At 49.9% G+C, this 14,668-nt stretch overlaps 1 protein-coding gene and 2 non-coding genes across 3 annotated transcripts in view; 2 read left to right on the top strand and 1 right to left on the bottom strand.

The window, feature by feature from the left end:
- Nucleotides 1-3,517, top strand: part of SNX6 (sorting nexin 6) — a 71,986-nt gene extending 68,469 nt beyond the window's left edge. Inside the window, exon 14 of the mRNA XM_025391700.1 lies at nt 1,757-3,517. Within this exon, the coding sequence (XP_025247485.1) occupies nt 1,757-1,810 (54 nt within the window). The 3' untranslated portion in view covers nt 1,811-3,517. The remainder of the gene's footprint in view (nt 1-1,756) is intronic.
- Nucleotides 3,518-6,942: 3,425 nt separating this feature from the next.
- On the top strand, nt 6,943-7,106 carry LOC112629582. Its single transcript, XR_003120676.1, has one exon. It is a non-coding gene; the product is annotated as a U1 spliceosomal RNA (small nuclear RNA).
- A 6,683-nt stretch (nt 7,107-13,789) lies between these two features.
- LOC112629571 lies at nt 13,790-13,953 on the bottom strand. The gene has a single exon (XR_003120668.1). It is a non-coding gene; the product is annotated as a U1 spliceosomal RNA (small nuclear RNA).
- Nucleotides 13,954-14,668: the final 715 nt, after the last annotated feature.

Below are 14,668 nucleotides of genomic sequence, written 5' to 3'. Positions count from 1 at the left end.
CGTGGTGGCGGGCGCCTGTAGTCCCAGCTACCCGGGAGGTTGAGGCAGGAGAATGGCGTGAACCCAGGAGGCGGGGCTTGCAGTGAGCCGAGATGGTGCCACTGCACTCCAGCCTGGGCGACAGAACGACTCCGTCTCAAAATAATAATAATAATAACAATAATAATAATAATATGTCATGACATGTATTAATTATGAAATTCAGATTTAAGTATCTATAAATAAAATTTTATCAGAACGCAGCCAAGCTCATTCATTTATGCTTTGTGGCTGCTTTTACGTAGTAGCATACTGGAATTATTGAAACAGCCTAAAATACTTATTATTTAGCCTTTTACACAAAAAGTTTGCTGAGTCCTGCTATAGACTGATGTCAGTGTCCAGTTTCCAGATTCTGCACTTTTTTTTTTTATTATTTGATATGGAATTTCGCTCCTGTTGCCCCAGACTGGAGTGCAGTGGCGTGATGTCGGCTCACTGCAACCTCTGCCTCCTGGGTTCAAGCGATTCTCCTCCCTCAGCCTCCCAAGTAGCTGGGACACAGGTGCACACCACCATGCCCGGCTAATTTTCGTATTTTTAGTAGAGATAGGGTTTCACCATGTTGGCCAGGCTGGTCTCAAACTGCTGAACTCAGGTGATCCGCCTACCTCGGCCTCCCAAAGTGTTGGAATTGCAGGCATGAACCACCGCGCCTGGCCAGATTCTATACTTTTTCAAGTTCTTTCTGACCTGAGTTCTCTGTATTTAGATTTCTGATAACTGTTCTATTAACAGTACTACTCAATCAGAGGTGATTTTGCCCCCCAGAGGACATTTTGCAATAGCTGAAGACATTTGTGGTTATCACAACTGGGTGTTCTATGGTTACTACCAGTACATGGTGGGCCAAGGATGCTGTTAAACATCCTACAGTGAAGGCTGGGTGCCGTGGCTCACCCCTGTAATCCCAGCACTTTGGGAGGCCAAGGCAAGCAGATCACCTGCGGTCAGGAGTTCAAGACCAACCTGGCCAACATAGCGTAACCCTGTCTCTACTAAAAAATACAAAAAATTAGCCAGTGTAGTGGCACACACTTGTAATCTCAGCTACTCAAGAGGCTGAGGCAGGACGATCGACTGAACCCAGGAGGCAGAGGTTGCAGTGAGCCAAGATCATGCCACTGCACTCTAGTCTGGGTGACAGAGCAAGACTCCATATCAAAACAAAGAAAGGCTGACGTGGTGGCTCATGCCTGTAATCCCAGCACTTTGGGAGGCTGAGGCAGGTGGATTACCTGAGTTCAGGAGTTCAAAACCAGCCTGGCCAACATGGCAAAACTCCGTCTCTACTAAAAATACAAAAATTAGCGGAGCATAGTGGCAGATGCCTGTAATCCCAGCTACTGGGGAGGCTGAGGCAGAATTACTTGAACCCGGGAGGCAGAGGTTGCAGTGAGCTGAGATGGTGCCACTGCACTCCAGCCTGGGCAACAGAGTAATACTCCATCTCAGGAAAAAAAAAGAGAAAAAGAAATTTACTGAAGAATCTGGTATGTAGAAAGTATTATTGTATGTGAAACAAATTATGTAATTTTATGTGTTTAACCCTTTATGTGTATATAATGAATGGCTGTTTTTAAATTTCTAATGTATCGATAAAGTCATATGACTTCTAACACTATATTTTATGTGGTTTCTAACAGTGTATTTTCAGTAGGAGTCTTCTAGATTGTTTGGACTAAAATTTATAATTTATTTTTTATCCCTTTTTTAGGGTAACCTACAGTTGCTGCAGAACTGCCTGGCAGTGTTAAATGGAGACACATAAGCCACACTCCGCCTTCCTGTTGAAAAGGGCTGCCTTCCTTCAAATGTTATTTTTGTTTTCTTAATGATGTTAAGCATTTATGCTCACTGGAAACCAACAGAAAACAGCTGAAAACGTGCATCTACTCCTCTTTTTCTGAGAAACATGGAGCAGCACACACCTAGGCGATGCCAGTCTGTGTGCTGTGATGCTGCACTGTGTTCTCCACGACAGTGTCCATCATCGTGCACTTGTCATACTCAGAAGTCCAAAGTTCATTCTTCTTTAAAGTAGCCTCTATAACTCTGTTTATTTTATAAATAGTATTCCTTATGGCTGCCAATCTTATTTACCTTTAAATAATTTCTGAAGTTTAACCTTTTCAGAATGCATTGTTCAAACAAGATGAAGATTGCCTTTTTTGAATTTTTTTTAATTTTGTTTTTAAAAGCATTATATATCACCTTAGTTCATTCATGTATCCTGGTAAAGCATCTTAATCAGACTTATTTTTAATTACTGAATATTTCTTAGAAGTTTTGGGACAGATTTTATGTAATCTTTATAAGTATGATTTCTGAAGAAAAGCAAATGCATTAGTATGTTTGCCTTAAACTTGTAGACTAAACCAATTATTGTAAAATAAACAGCGATAACAGTGATAGTTTTTAACTCTCTGGTAATTGTATCACTCTGGAAAATGTGGAGTAGCTGTAATAAATCTACTCCTATATAATGCTTTACAGTGCAGGTCTTAGTTTTTCTTTTTTCTCGTTTCTTTTGAAATGGCATCTCGAACAAAGTCCACCAATCCCTTTACAAAAGAATGAACTGCTCCTCTGTGTGTACTTCATAGAAGGTGGAATCGGACAGAGGCAGGTTAGCGACAGTTATTCCTGAAATACAGGAGCAAAGTACAGTCTGTTGTGGTTTCCAGGATTCCACGCCTAGCTCAGCCAATTAAGCATGAGACATATACCAGTGAGCCACTTAGTAGTTATGCGAGTGGATAGATTGGTATGTAGAGGGAAAGAGGTCTGCTGTAAAGAACAACACTTGTTTGTCTGTGGGGAAAGAAAAGTAGAATACTTGAGATGAAAGTTGGCATACAAATAGGATACTGTCGCCAGTAGTTATATTACAAACACTGTCGGCCTTTCTAATGTGAATGAACATTACTGTCATTCCTAGTTTAAAGTTAGGTTGCGTGGTTGGATTTTTCCACTATCTTTTTCTAATTTTTCTACCATTTGGAGACCCATAGGGATTTGGGCCTGTCACCCCTTGGATGGGTTCCTAGTTTGTTTACATTTTCCTGAACCCTCCTGAGCGCCCATTCTTGGTCTAGTCCCCGGTCGTGATGATTCCACACTTCCTCAGCAGCATGTTCTCTTGTCTCATTCATGAGCTGATCAGTGTTTCGTCTCTTTAACTGACGTGTTCCCCAGTGCTGTTTGAACTGTTGATTTTCCGTTGCTGGCTGAGTGCGTTTTGTCCTTCACATAACCTTCACTGGTAAAAATAAGCCCATGTGATGTCCACCAGTGGATGAAGGCAGGACCAAGAGCCCTAGCTTCTGGATCCAGGTCTAGCCCCTTCATCTGCTGCTCTGTGGCCCAGGGCAGGTTTGCTTGACCTCTGCCTCAGTTTTCTACTCTAAAGGACATATTGACCTACCTCACAGGGGTGTTGTGAGGATTAATAAACGTTGGTACTGTGCTTTGGAAATGTGAAAACGCTGTGTAAATGTTAAGAAATACTAAGTATAGGGCCAAAAGCTATACAGTGTTTCACTTACCCATTTGCTATTCTGTACCAAGGTGATCTTTTCTGGGGAAGGAAGTAGAGTGGAAGGTGCATCCCTCGGCCCCTGGTTTACATTGTTAGAGTGCTTATTGTGGGAATGCACTCTAAAACGTGGGCGTAGAATGAAAGCAGCAGTCCAGTGGTCCTGCCTTTTCTGCAGTTTCACTTTTCTTCAAGTTACAGCAGTTACCTGAAATCTGAAAACATTAAATGAAAAACTGCAGAAACGATTTATGTTTTAAATTTTATGTTGTTCTGAGCAGCGTGATGAAATCTGTTGCCGTCCTACCTGGAACATTGAGTCACGCCTCTGTCCAGTGTGTCCATGCTGTATACACTGTCCACCCATCGACCACTAAATAGCTGTCTTGGTTGTCAACATAACAGATCACAAGAAGATTGAGGTTGGGTGCGGTGGCTTACCCCTGTAATCCCAGCACTTTGGGGGTCCAAAGTGGGAAGATTGCTTGAGCCCAGGAGTTCAAGACCAGCCTGGGCAACTAAGCGAGATCCTGGCGCTAAAAAAATTTTAAAACAACTTTTTGGCTGCCAGCAGTGGCTCACGCCTATAATCCCAGCACTTTGGGAGGCCAAGGGGGGCGGATCACGAGGTGGGGAGATCAAGACCATCCTGGGTAACAGGGTGAAACCCGGTCTCTACTAAAAATAACAAAAAATTAGCCGGGCTTGGTGGCGGGCGCCTGTAGTCCCAGTTACTCGGGAGGCTGAGGCGGGAGAATCACTTGAACCCGGGAGGCGGAGGTTGCAGTGAGCTGAGATCGTGCTACCGCACTCCAGCCTGGTGACAGAGCGAGACTCCGTCTCAAAAATGTGTGTGTGTGTGTGTGTGTGTGTGTGTGTGTGTGTGTGTATTACATTAGAAGAAAAGCAAACAAGTCTAGAGAGTTGGTTGTGGTCCTAGGACTTGTAACAGGACACGTAAACTGGAGCTGAGGCTCCAGTTTGGGGATTCTATGCGCTGATGCTGAGCAAGCAAAGAGAAGCAAGAGTTTGGAGCAAACAGAGAGAAGCAGGGAGGCTTTCCGTGACCCCCCTGTCTAACATGTTAAGCCCTCAACCGTAGCCTTTTCTCTCCACGCCCTCTTCTCTATCCCGTGGTCCACGTTTTTCCCCCTTCTGCTGCATATTACTTGTCTGCTCACTGTCCGTCTCCCCGTTCCATTTCGCTATTGCTTCCCGAAAAGACCACCCTCAAAACGTAAGGGCTTTGCAACAACAATGATCATGCATTTCTATCCCCAAATCCACAGTTTTGATGTTCTGCTCCCTGATGCCTAGGGTCTCGGTTGGGGACTGAAACTGTTTCCATGTATTTCTCTCCACAAAGCCTCGGGCTTCCTCACGACAGGGCAGCCTGCGTAGTCAGCCTTCTTCCATGACGGCGCAAACCTCCCAGACGATTCCCGGAGACCCAGATGCCTTTGGAGCTGTAAGGATGCCTCCCACCCAGCCTCGGGAGCCCCTGGACATCCCTTCTGCCAAATGCCGTTGTGCATAAGGCCAAACCAGATCCAAGGAGAGGGGAATTGGACTCTACTTCTCAATGGGAGAAGTAGTAAAGAAGAAAGTTCTCGGGTTACTGTCCAAAAAAATCGGCCGGGCGCGGTCGCTCTGGGAGGCCGAAGCGAGCGGATCACCTGAGGTCAGGAGTTCAAGACCAGCCTGGTCTGCTAAAATAAAAAAATTAGCCGGGCATGATGGCGGGTGCCTGTAATCCCAGCTACTCGGGAGGCTGAGACGGGAGAATCGCTTGAACCCGGGGAGATCGCGCCACTGCACTCCAGCCTGGGCGGCTGAGCGAGATTCCGTCTCAAAAAAAAAATCGAGGACGGCTCACCATCTGAGCATAAAATGAAGGTTGAACAGATTACCTAGAATATCTCAGATCGGGTGAATTGGCTATAAAACATAACAGTGGCCGGGCATGGTGGTTCACGCCTGTAATCCCAACACTTCGAGAGGCTGAGAGTGGGCAAATCACCTGAGGTCGGGAGTTCGAGACCAGCCTACCAACATGGAGAAACCCCGTCTCTACTAAAAATACGAAATTAGCCGGGCGTGGTGGCGCATGCCTGTAATCCCAGCTACTCGGGAGGCTGAGGCAGGAGAATCGCTTGAACCCGGGAGGCGGAGGTTGCGGTGAGATGAAATCGCGCCATTGCACTCCAGCCTGGACAACAAGAGCGAAACTCCGTCTCAAACAACAACAACAACAACAACAACAACAACAACAACAACAATAATAATAATAATAAAAATAATAAAATAATAATAATAACAGTGTATTTACAGATTTTCCCAAGTGTTTAAACACGGTCTGTTGTCCAGCGTTATACACTTAACTCGACCAGTGCACGCACGGTTTGCATAGTGGACAACTTTGTACTTTGTCCTGATTTGTTTTCCTTCAAAGTAAGAGGCTTGATTCTCCCCCGACTCCACCCGGCCCCTCTCCTTTAGGTTCTCCTGTTAGTTGCAGCCATTTCTGACAGGCCTACCAGGGAAGATGCTCAAGGAAAACGATGTTCTGTCAAGCTGCTTGGGGAAATCTTAGTGCTTAATGTTTAACCGGGCGGAGGAGGGGAACCTCATAATAGTTGTGTCCTGTGGGGAAGACTTCTGTTGGGCTGGCGAGAAGAGAAGGGGCCGAAACTTGCCTTTTGCTGAGAGGAAGGTGAGCCCCGCCCGGCCCAGACGCTAGGTCCCTCGGGGACTGGGCGGTGGGGCCGCAAGCTCTTTCTCTCTCTCCCCCCTCTCCTCTCTCTCTCTCTCCCTCTCTCCTCCTCTCTCCCCCTCTTCTCTTCTCTTTCTCTCTCTCTCTCTTTCCCCCTCTTCTTCTTCTCTCTCTCCCTCTCGCCCTCTTCTTCTCTCTCTCTCTCTCTCACTGTCTCTCTCTCTCTCTGTGTGTGTCTGTCTCTCTCTCTGTGTCTCGGTGTCTCTCTCTCTCGTCCTCTCAGGGCTCCCTTTCAGGTCCCAGACTCCCGGCCGCGCCCCCACTTGCGCCCACCCAGCCCCGAGACACCCTGGCCTGTCCCTCAGTAGGTCCCGGGGCAGGCAGCTGGAGAGACCGGAGCGCCGGGGACGTCCCCCAGCGGGGGCGTGGCGTATGCAGATGAGCACGGCGCGCGGAGGCTGCCGGTCACATTCGGTCTGGAACCCCACGTCCCGTGCGGATTTCCAAGTGCTGCCGGTGTGACTTTCCCTAGCAGCGAGGGTGGAGTAAGGGGACTGGAGAGGGTGAGGCGGCTGGGGCCGCATGAGAGAAGTGACCGTGTGTTAGAGAGTGGTGGGCACGAGAGTGTGAAAGGAAGGGGCAATAACAGCTCATACTTACCTGGCAGGGGAGATACCATGATCACGAAGGTGGTTTTCCCAGGGCGAGGCTTATCCATTGCACTCCGGATGTGCTGACCCCTGCGATTTCCCCAAATGTGGGAAACTCGACTGCATAATTTGTGGTAGTGGGGGACTGCGTTCGCGCTTTCCCCTGGTATTCAAGTGGTTGAAAAACAGGCGGGATCACATGGTGTTTGTGTTTTTCTATCGCAAAGACTGCTGCTGTTTTTCCTCTTGGTTAGCTGCAAACGTTGCGATCTCTTGCTTTTCCAGGCCACAGCCGCGTCTTTCCTGCAAGTTTGGGGTGTGTAGAGGAAAAAGCCAGACCAGCTTTTTCCGGCGTGGACTAGGCCCGTGAGGAAAATATCCCAGGAGCTGCTAACCGCTAGCAGAAACGACAGAGTATGTATGGGCAATTAATCCTGGTACAGGCAAGTATCCGGCTCAGAGGTTTAGGAAGGACCCGTCAGGGTTGACTTCCCCGCGTCCCCACCTAGGGGGAGATCGACTCCGCGGGAGCTGCTGATCCCACCCAGGCAGGTGCTGGGCTTGTAGGCAGCAGGATCTTCTGGAAGGACTAGAACTGACTCATCCCACTCCCAAAGAGAAGCAGACGTGTCATGCATGACAGTGAAGGCCGGACTACAAGGCTCTCAAGAACAGTTTGGGTCCTCGCTAATGGCCTTGGGAGACCACGCAAGACTGGTCAGAAAAGCCATGTAGAAAGGCTTTTCATGGGCCGGGCGCGGTGACTCGCCTCTAAACCCAGCACTTTGAGAGGCCGAGACGAGCGGATCACTTGACGCCAGGAGTTGGAGACCAACCTGGGCAACATGGTGAAAATACAAAAAATTAGCCGGGCGTCGTGGCTCGTGCCTGTAATTCCAGCTGCTCGAGAGGCCGAGGCAGGAGAATTGCTTAAACCCGGGAGGCGGAGGTTGCACTGAGCCGAGATGGCGCCACTGCACTCCAGCCTGGGCGACAGAGCAAGACTCCGTCAAAAAAAAAAAAAAAAAAAAAAAAAAGAAGGAAGGAAGGAAAGAAGGGAGGGAGGGAGGCTTTTCATGAATACTTTTAGAGTCTCCTGACAGCCTCTGTACATGTTCCCAGGAGGAAACAAGACACTCTGATGTTCAGGGCCACCATCCTGACATGGACCTTTCCTTCAATTATAATGTTGCCATTTTGCTATCGTAAGACCCTTATGTCCAAGCCTTCTCAGACCTCAGCACCCCCGGGATATGTGTAATAGAAGAGTAAATACAGGCTAGGCGCCGTGGCTCACGCCTTGTAATCCCAGCACTTTGGGAGGCCCAGGTGGGCAGATCACCTGAGGTCAGGAGTTCGAGACCAGCTTGACCAACATGGCAAAATCCTGTCTCTACTAAAAATACAAAAATTAGCCGGGCGTGGTGGTGCGTGCCTGTAATCCCAGCTACTCGGGAGGCTGAGGCAGGAGAATCGCTTGAACCCAGGAGTCGGAGAGGTTGCAGTGAGCCGAGATCATGCCACATGTACCACTCCAGCCAGCCTGGGCGACAGAGCGAGACTCTGTCTCAAAAAAAAAAAAAAAAAAAGTAAATACAGAACTGGAAGAAGGAAAGAAAAATGTTGGCCGGGCACGATGGCTCACGCCTGTAATCCCAGCACTTTGGGAGGCCGAGGCGAGAGGATCACTTCTTGAGCCCAGGAGTTGGAGACCAGCCTGGGCAACACAGCGAGAGACCTCGTCTCTAAATTAAACCAAACCAAACCAAAACAAAAGGCAGGAGGAGGCTGCAGTGAGCAGTGATGGTGCCACTGCACTCCCACCCGAGTGACAAGAGCCTGCCTCAAAAAAGAAAAAAGAAAAACATGTGCCCCTGGTGCCATAACGAAAAGAGACGTTTCCCCTTCCTTTGAGGCGTGAGTCTCTGCTTTTTGAGACAGGGTCTCTCTCTGTCACCCAGGCTGGGTGCAGTGGCGTTATCCTGGCTTACTCTGCAGCCTCGAACTCCTGGGTTCAGGCGGTCCTCCGGCCTCAGCCTGCCGCCTAGCTGGAACCACAGGTGTGCGTTACCACACAAGGCTAACTGGCTAATTTTAATTTTGTTTTGTTTTGTTTTGTTTTGATAGAGACGGTGTCTTCCTATGTTGCCCAGGCTGGCCTCAAACTCCTGGGCCCAAGCGATCCTTCCGCCTCGGCCCCCCAAAATGCTGAAATTATGGGTGTCAGCCGCCACGCCTGGCCTACGTGAGTCATATTAACAGCTAAATAAGCCTCTTGCCAGTTTTACAACCTAGGAAGGTTTACCCTTGAGGGCCTTGAAGCCACCAACTCAAAAGATAAATATCAAGGAAGATAGTGTCCCCCATCTCCTTTCTATCTCTGGGAATGTACTTGACTGGTTGGTTGATATTTATGTACTGGTTTTTTTTTTTTTTTTTTTTTTTTTTTGAGACAGAGTCTTGCTCTATCGCCCGGGCTGGAGTGCAGTGGCGCAATCTCGGCTCACTGCAACCTCCGCCTCCCGGGTTCAAGCGATGCTCCTGCCTCAGTCTCCCAAGTAGCTGGGATTACAGGCGCGTGCCACCACGTCCGGCTAATTTTGTATTTGTAGTACAGACGAGGTTTCACCATGTTCGCCAGGCTGGTCTCAAACTCTTGACTTCAGGTAATCCGCCCGCCTCGGCCTCCCAGAGTGCTGGGATTACAGGCGTGAGCCACTGCACCCGACCTCTATCTCTGGGAATTTCGCCTAGGTGGCTGGCTCCAGGTTATCACTACCTCCTTGTCATGGAGGTATCAGAGGCTTTATTTTCCCTTTGGCTAAAGGCAGTTAATAACACAGCTGACCGCTCCAATTACCAGTTGAATTGAGGATGAACTGTGTGTAGCAAATGGTGCTAAGTTTCCTTCTCGAGGACAAATTCTTGACAACATGTATTTCAGGGTTTGCATCTGCCTACCTATGTAAAGGGGTGACATTTCCTGGGGCTATAAACGGAATTGTCGGCCGGACGCGGTGGCTCACACCTTCAATCCCATCCCTTTGGGAAGCCAAGGCGGGAGGGTCACTTGAGCCCAGGAGTTTGAGACCAGTCTGGGCAACATATGGAGACTTCCTGTCTACTTAAAAAAAGAAAAGAAAAAAAGAAGAAAAGAAACATTGCAGTTCTGTATCCAGAAGTCCCAGAGTCTACCATTGATTTCCTCAGCAGTTTCTCCAGGCTGTCTCAGAATTTACTGGCATAGATCCAGGAGCAGATCAAAATTCTGCCCAGGTCTTAGCCCACCTTTGTCTCGGCTCTCTTACTGACTATCCAAACTCAAGTTAGGCAAAAAGTGGTAGGGTAGGCCCGGCGTGGTGGCTCACGCCTGTAATCTTCTTTTTTCCTTCTGATGGAGTTTCGCTCTTTGTTGCCCAGGCTGGAGTGCAATGGCGCCATTTCGGCTCACCGCAACCTCCGCCTCCCGGATTCAAGCGATTCTCCTACTTTAGCCTCCCGAGTAGCTGGGATTACAGGCACACACCACCACACCCAGCTAATTTTTGTACTTTCAGTAGAGACGGGGTTTTGCCACGTTGGCCAGGCTGGTCTCGACCTCAGGTGATCCGCCCCCGCCTCGGCCTCCCAAAGTGCTGGGATTACAGGCGTGAGCCACCACGCCGGGCCTACCCTACCACTTTTTGCCTAACTTGAGTTTGGATAGTCAGTAAGAGAGCCGAGACAAAGGTGGGCTAAGACCTGGGCAGAATTTTGATCTGCTCCTGGATCTATGCCAGTAAATTCTGAGACAGCCTGGAGAAACTGCTGAGGAAATCAATGGTAGACTCTGGGACTTCTGGATACAGAACTGCAATGTTTCTTTTCTTCTTTTTTTCTTTTCTTTTTTTAAGTAGACAGGAAGTCTCCATATGTTGCCCAGACTGGTCTCAAACTCCTGGGCTCAAGTGACCCTCCCGCCTTGGCTTCCCAAAGGGATGGGATTGAAGGTGTGAGCCACCGCGTCCGGCCGACAATTCCGTTTATAGCCCCAGGAAATGTCACCCCTTTACATAGGTAGGCAGATGCAAACCCTGAAATACATGTTGTCAAGAATTTGTCCTCGAGAAGGAAACTTAGCACCATTTGCTACACACAGTTCATCCTCAATTCAACTGGTAATTGGAGCGGTCAGCTGTGTTATTAACTGCCTTTAGCCAAAGGGAAAATAAAGCCTCTGATACCTCCATGACAAGGAGGTAGTGATAACCTGGAGCCAGCCACCTAGGCGAAATTCCCAGAGATAGAGGTCGGGTGCAGTGGCTCACGCCTGTAATCCCAGCACTCTGGGAGGCCGAGGCGGGCGGATTACCTGAAGTCAAGAGTTTGAGACCAGCCTGGCGAACATGGTGAAACCTCGTCTGTACTACAAATACAAAATTAGCCGGACGTGGTGGCACGCGCCTGTAATCCCAGCTACTTGGGAGACTGAGGCAGGAGCATCGCTTGAACCCGGGAGGCGGAGGTTGCAGTGAGCCGAGATTGCGCCACTGCACTCCAGCCCGGGCGATAGAGCAAGACTCTGTCTCAAAAAAAAAAAAAAAAAAAAAAAAAAACCAGTACATAAATATCAACCAACCAGTCAAGTACATTCCCAGAGATAGAAAGGAGATGGGGGACACTATCTTCCTTGATATTTATCTTTTGAGTTGGTGGCTTCAAGGCCCTCAAGGGTAAACCTTCCTAGGTTGTAAAACTGGCAAGAGGCTTATTTAGCTGTTAATATGACTCACGTAGGCCAGGCGTGGCGGCTGACACCCATAATTTCAGCATTTTGGGGGGCCGAGGCGGAAGGATCGCTTGGGCCCAGGAGTTTGAGGCCAGCCTGGGCAACATAGGAAGACACCGTCTCTATCAAAACAAAACAAAACAAAACAAAATTAAAATTAGCCAGTTAGCCTTGTGTGGTAACGCACACCTGTGGTTCCAGCTAGGCGGCAGGCTGAGGCCGGAGGACCGCCTGAACCCAGGAGTTCGAGGCTGCAGAGTAAGCCAGGATAACGCCACTGCACCCAGCCTGGGTGACAGAGAGAGACCCTGTCTCAAAAAGCAGAGACTCACGCCTCAAAGGAAGGGGAAACGTCTCTTTTCGTTATGGCACCAGGGGCACATGTTTTTCTTTTTTCTTTTTTGAGGCAGGCTCTTGTCACTCGGGTGGGAGTGCAGTGGCACCATCACTGCTCACTGCAGCCTCCTCCTGCCTTTTGTTTTGGTTTGGTTTGGTTTAATTTAGAGACGAGGTCTCTCGCTGTGTTGCCCAGGCTGGTCTCCAACTCCTGGGCTCAAGAAGTGATCCTCTCGCCTCGGCCTCCCAAAGTGCTGGGATTACAGGCGTGAGCCATCGTGCCCGGCCAACATTTTTCTTTCCTTCTTCCAGTTCTGTATTTACTTTTTTTTTTTTTTTTTTTGAGACAGAGTCTCGCTCTGTCGCCCAGGCTGGCTGGAGTGGTACATGTGGCATGATCTCGGCTCACTGCAACCTCTCCGACTCCTGGGTTCAAGCGATTCTCCTGCCTCAGCCTCCCGAGTAGCTGGGATTACAGGCACGCACCACCACGCCCGGCTAATTTTTGTATTTTTAGTAGAGACAGGATTTTGCCATGTTGGTCAAGCTGGTCTCGAACTCCTGACCTCAGGTGATCTGCCCACCTGGGCCTCCCAAAGTGCTGGGATTACAAGGCGTGAGCCACGGCGCCTAGCCTGTATTTACTCTTCTATTACACATATCCCGGGGGTGCTGAGGTCTGAGAAGGCTTGGACATAAGGGTCTTACGATAGCAAAATGGCAACATTATAATTGAAGGAAAGGTCCATGTCAGGATGGTGGCCCTGAACATCAGAGTGTCTTGTTTCCTCCTGGGAACATGTACAGAGGCTGTCAGGAGACTCTAAAAGTATTCATGAAAAGCCTCCCTCCCTCCCTTCTTTCCTTCCTTCCTTCTTTTTTTTTTTTTTTTTTTTTTTTGACGGAGTCTTGCTCTGTCGCCCAGGCTGGAGTGCAGTGGCGCCATCTCGGCTCAGTGCAACCTCCGCCTCCCGGGTTTAAGCAATTCTCCTGCCTCGGCCTCTCGAGCAGCTGGAATTACAGGCACGAGCCACGACGCCCGGCTAATTTTTTGTATTTTCACCATGTTGCCCAGGTTGGTCTCCAACTCCTGGCGTCAAGTGATCCGCTCGTCTCGGCCTCTCAAAGTGCTGGGTTTAGAGGCGAGTCACCGCGCCCGGCCCATGAAAAGCCTTTCTACATGGCTTTTCTGACCAGTCTTGCGTGGTCTCCCAAGGCCATTAGCGAGGACCCAAACTGTTCTTGAGAGCCTTGTAGTCCGGCCTTCACTGTCATGCATGACACGTCTGCTTCTCTTTGGGAGTGGGATGAGTCAGTTCTAGTCCTTCCAGAAGATCCTGCTGCCTACAAGCCCAGCACCTGCCTGGGTGGGATCAGCAGCTCCCGCGGAGTCGATCTCCCCCTAGGTGGGGACGCGGGGAAGTCAACCCTGACGGGTCCTTCCTAAACCTCTGAGCCGGATACTTGCCTGTACCAGGATTAATTGCCCATACATACTCTGTCGTTTCTGCTAGCGGTTAGCAGCTCCTGGGATATTTTCCTCACGGGCCTAGTCCACGCCGGAAAAAGCTGGTCTGGCTTTTTCCTCTACACACCCCAAACTTGCAGGAAAGACGCGGCTGTGGCCTGGAAAAGCAAGAGATCGCAACGTTTGCAGCTAACCAAGAGGAAAAACAGCAGCAGTCTTTGCGATAGAAAAACACAAACACCATGTGATCCCGCCTGTTTTTCAACCACTTGAATACCAGGGGAAAGCGCGAACGCAGTCCCCCACTACCACAAATTATGCAGTCGAGTTTCCCACATTTGGGGAAATCGCAGGGGTCAGCACATCCGGAGTGCAATGGATAAGCCTCGCCCTGGGAAAACCACCTTCGTGATCATGGTATCTCCCCTGCCAGGTAAGTATGAGCTGTTATTGCCCCTTCCTTTCACACTCTCGTGCCCACCACTCTCTAACACACGGTCACTTCTCTCATGCGGCCCCAGCCGCCTCACCCTCTCCAGTCCCCTTACTCCACCCTCGCTGCTAGGGAAAGTCACACCGGCAGCACTTGGAAATCCGCACGGGACGTGGGGTTCCAGACCGAATGTGACCGGCAGCCTCCGCGCGCCGTGCTCATCTGCATACGCCACGCCCCCGCTGGGGGACGTCCCCGGCGCTCCGGTCTCTCCAGCTGCCTGCCCCGGGACCTACTGAGGGACAGGCCAGGGTGTCTCGGGGCTGGGTGGGCGCAAGTGGGGGCGCGGCCGGGAGTCTGGGACCTGAAAGGGAGCCCTGAGAGGACGAGAGAGAGAGACACCGAGACACAGAGAGAGAGACAGACACACACAGAGAGAGAGAGAGACAGTGAGAGAGAGAGAGAGAGAAGAAGAGGGCGAGAGGGAGAGAGAGAAGAAGAAGAGGGGGAAAGAGAGAGAGAGAGAAAGAGAAGAGAAGAGGGGGAGAGAGGAGGAGAGAGGGAGAGAGAGAGAGAGGAGAGGGGGGAGAGAGAGAAAGAGCTTGCGGCCCCACCGCCCAGTCCCCGAGGGACCTAGCGTCTGGGCCGGGCGGGGCTCACCTTCCTCTCAGCAAAAGGCAAGTTTCGGCCCCTTCTCTTCTCGCCAGCCCAACAGAAGTCTTC

Source organism: Theropithecus gelada, chromosome 7b, assembly GCF_003255815.1.
Source record: "Theropithecus gelada isolate Dixy chromosome 7b, Tgel_1.0, whole genome shotgun sequence".
Taxonomy (NCBI): Eukaryota; Metazoa; Chordata; class Mammalia; order Primates; family Cercopithecidae; genus Theropithecus; species Theropithecus gelada.
Note: the sequence above shows the minus strand (reverse complement) of the source record. Positions and strands in the feature narration are given on the sequence as shown.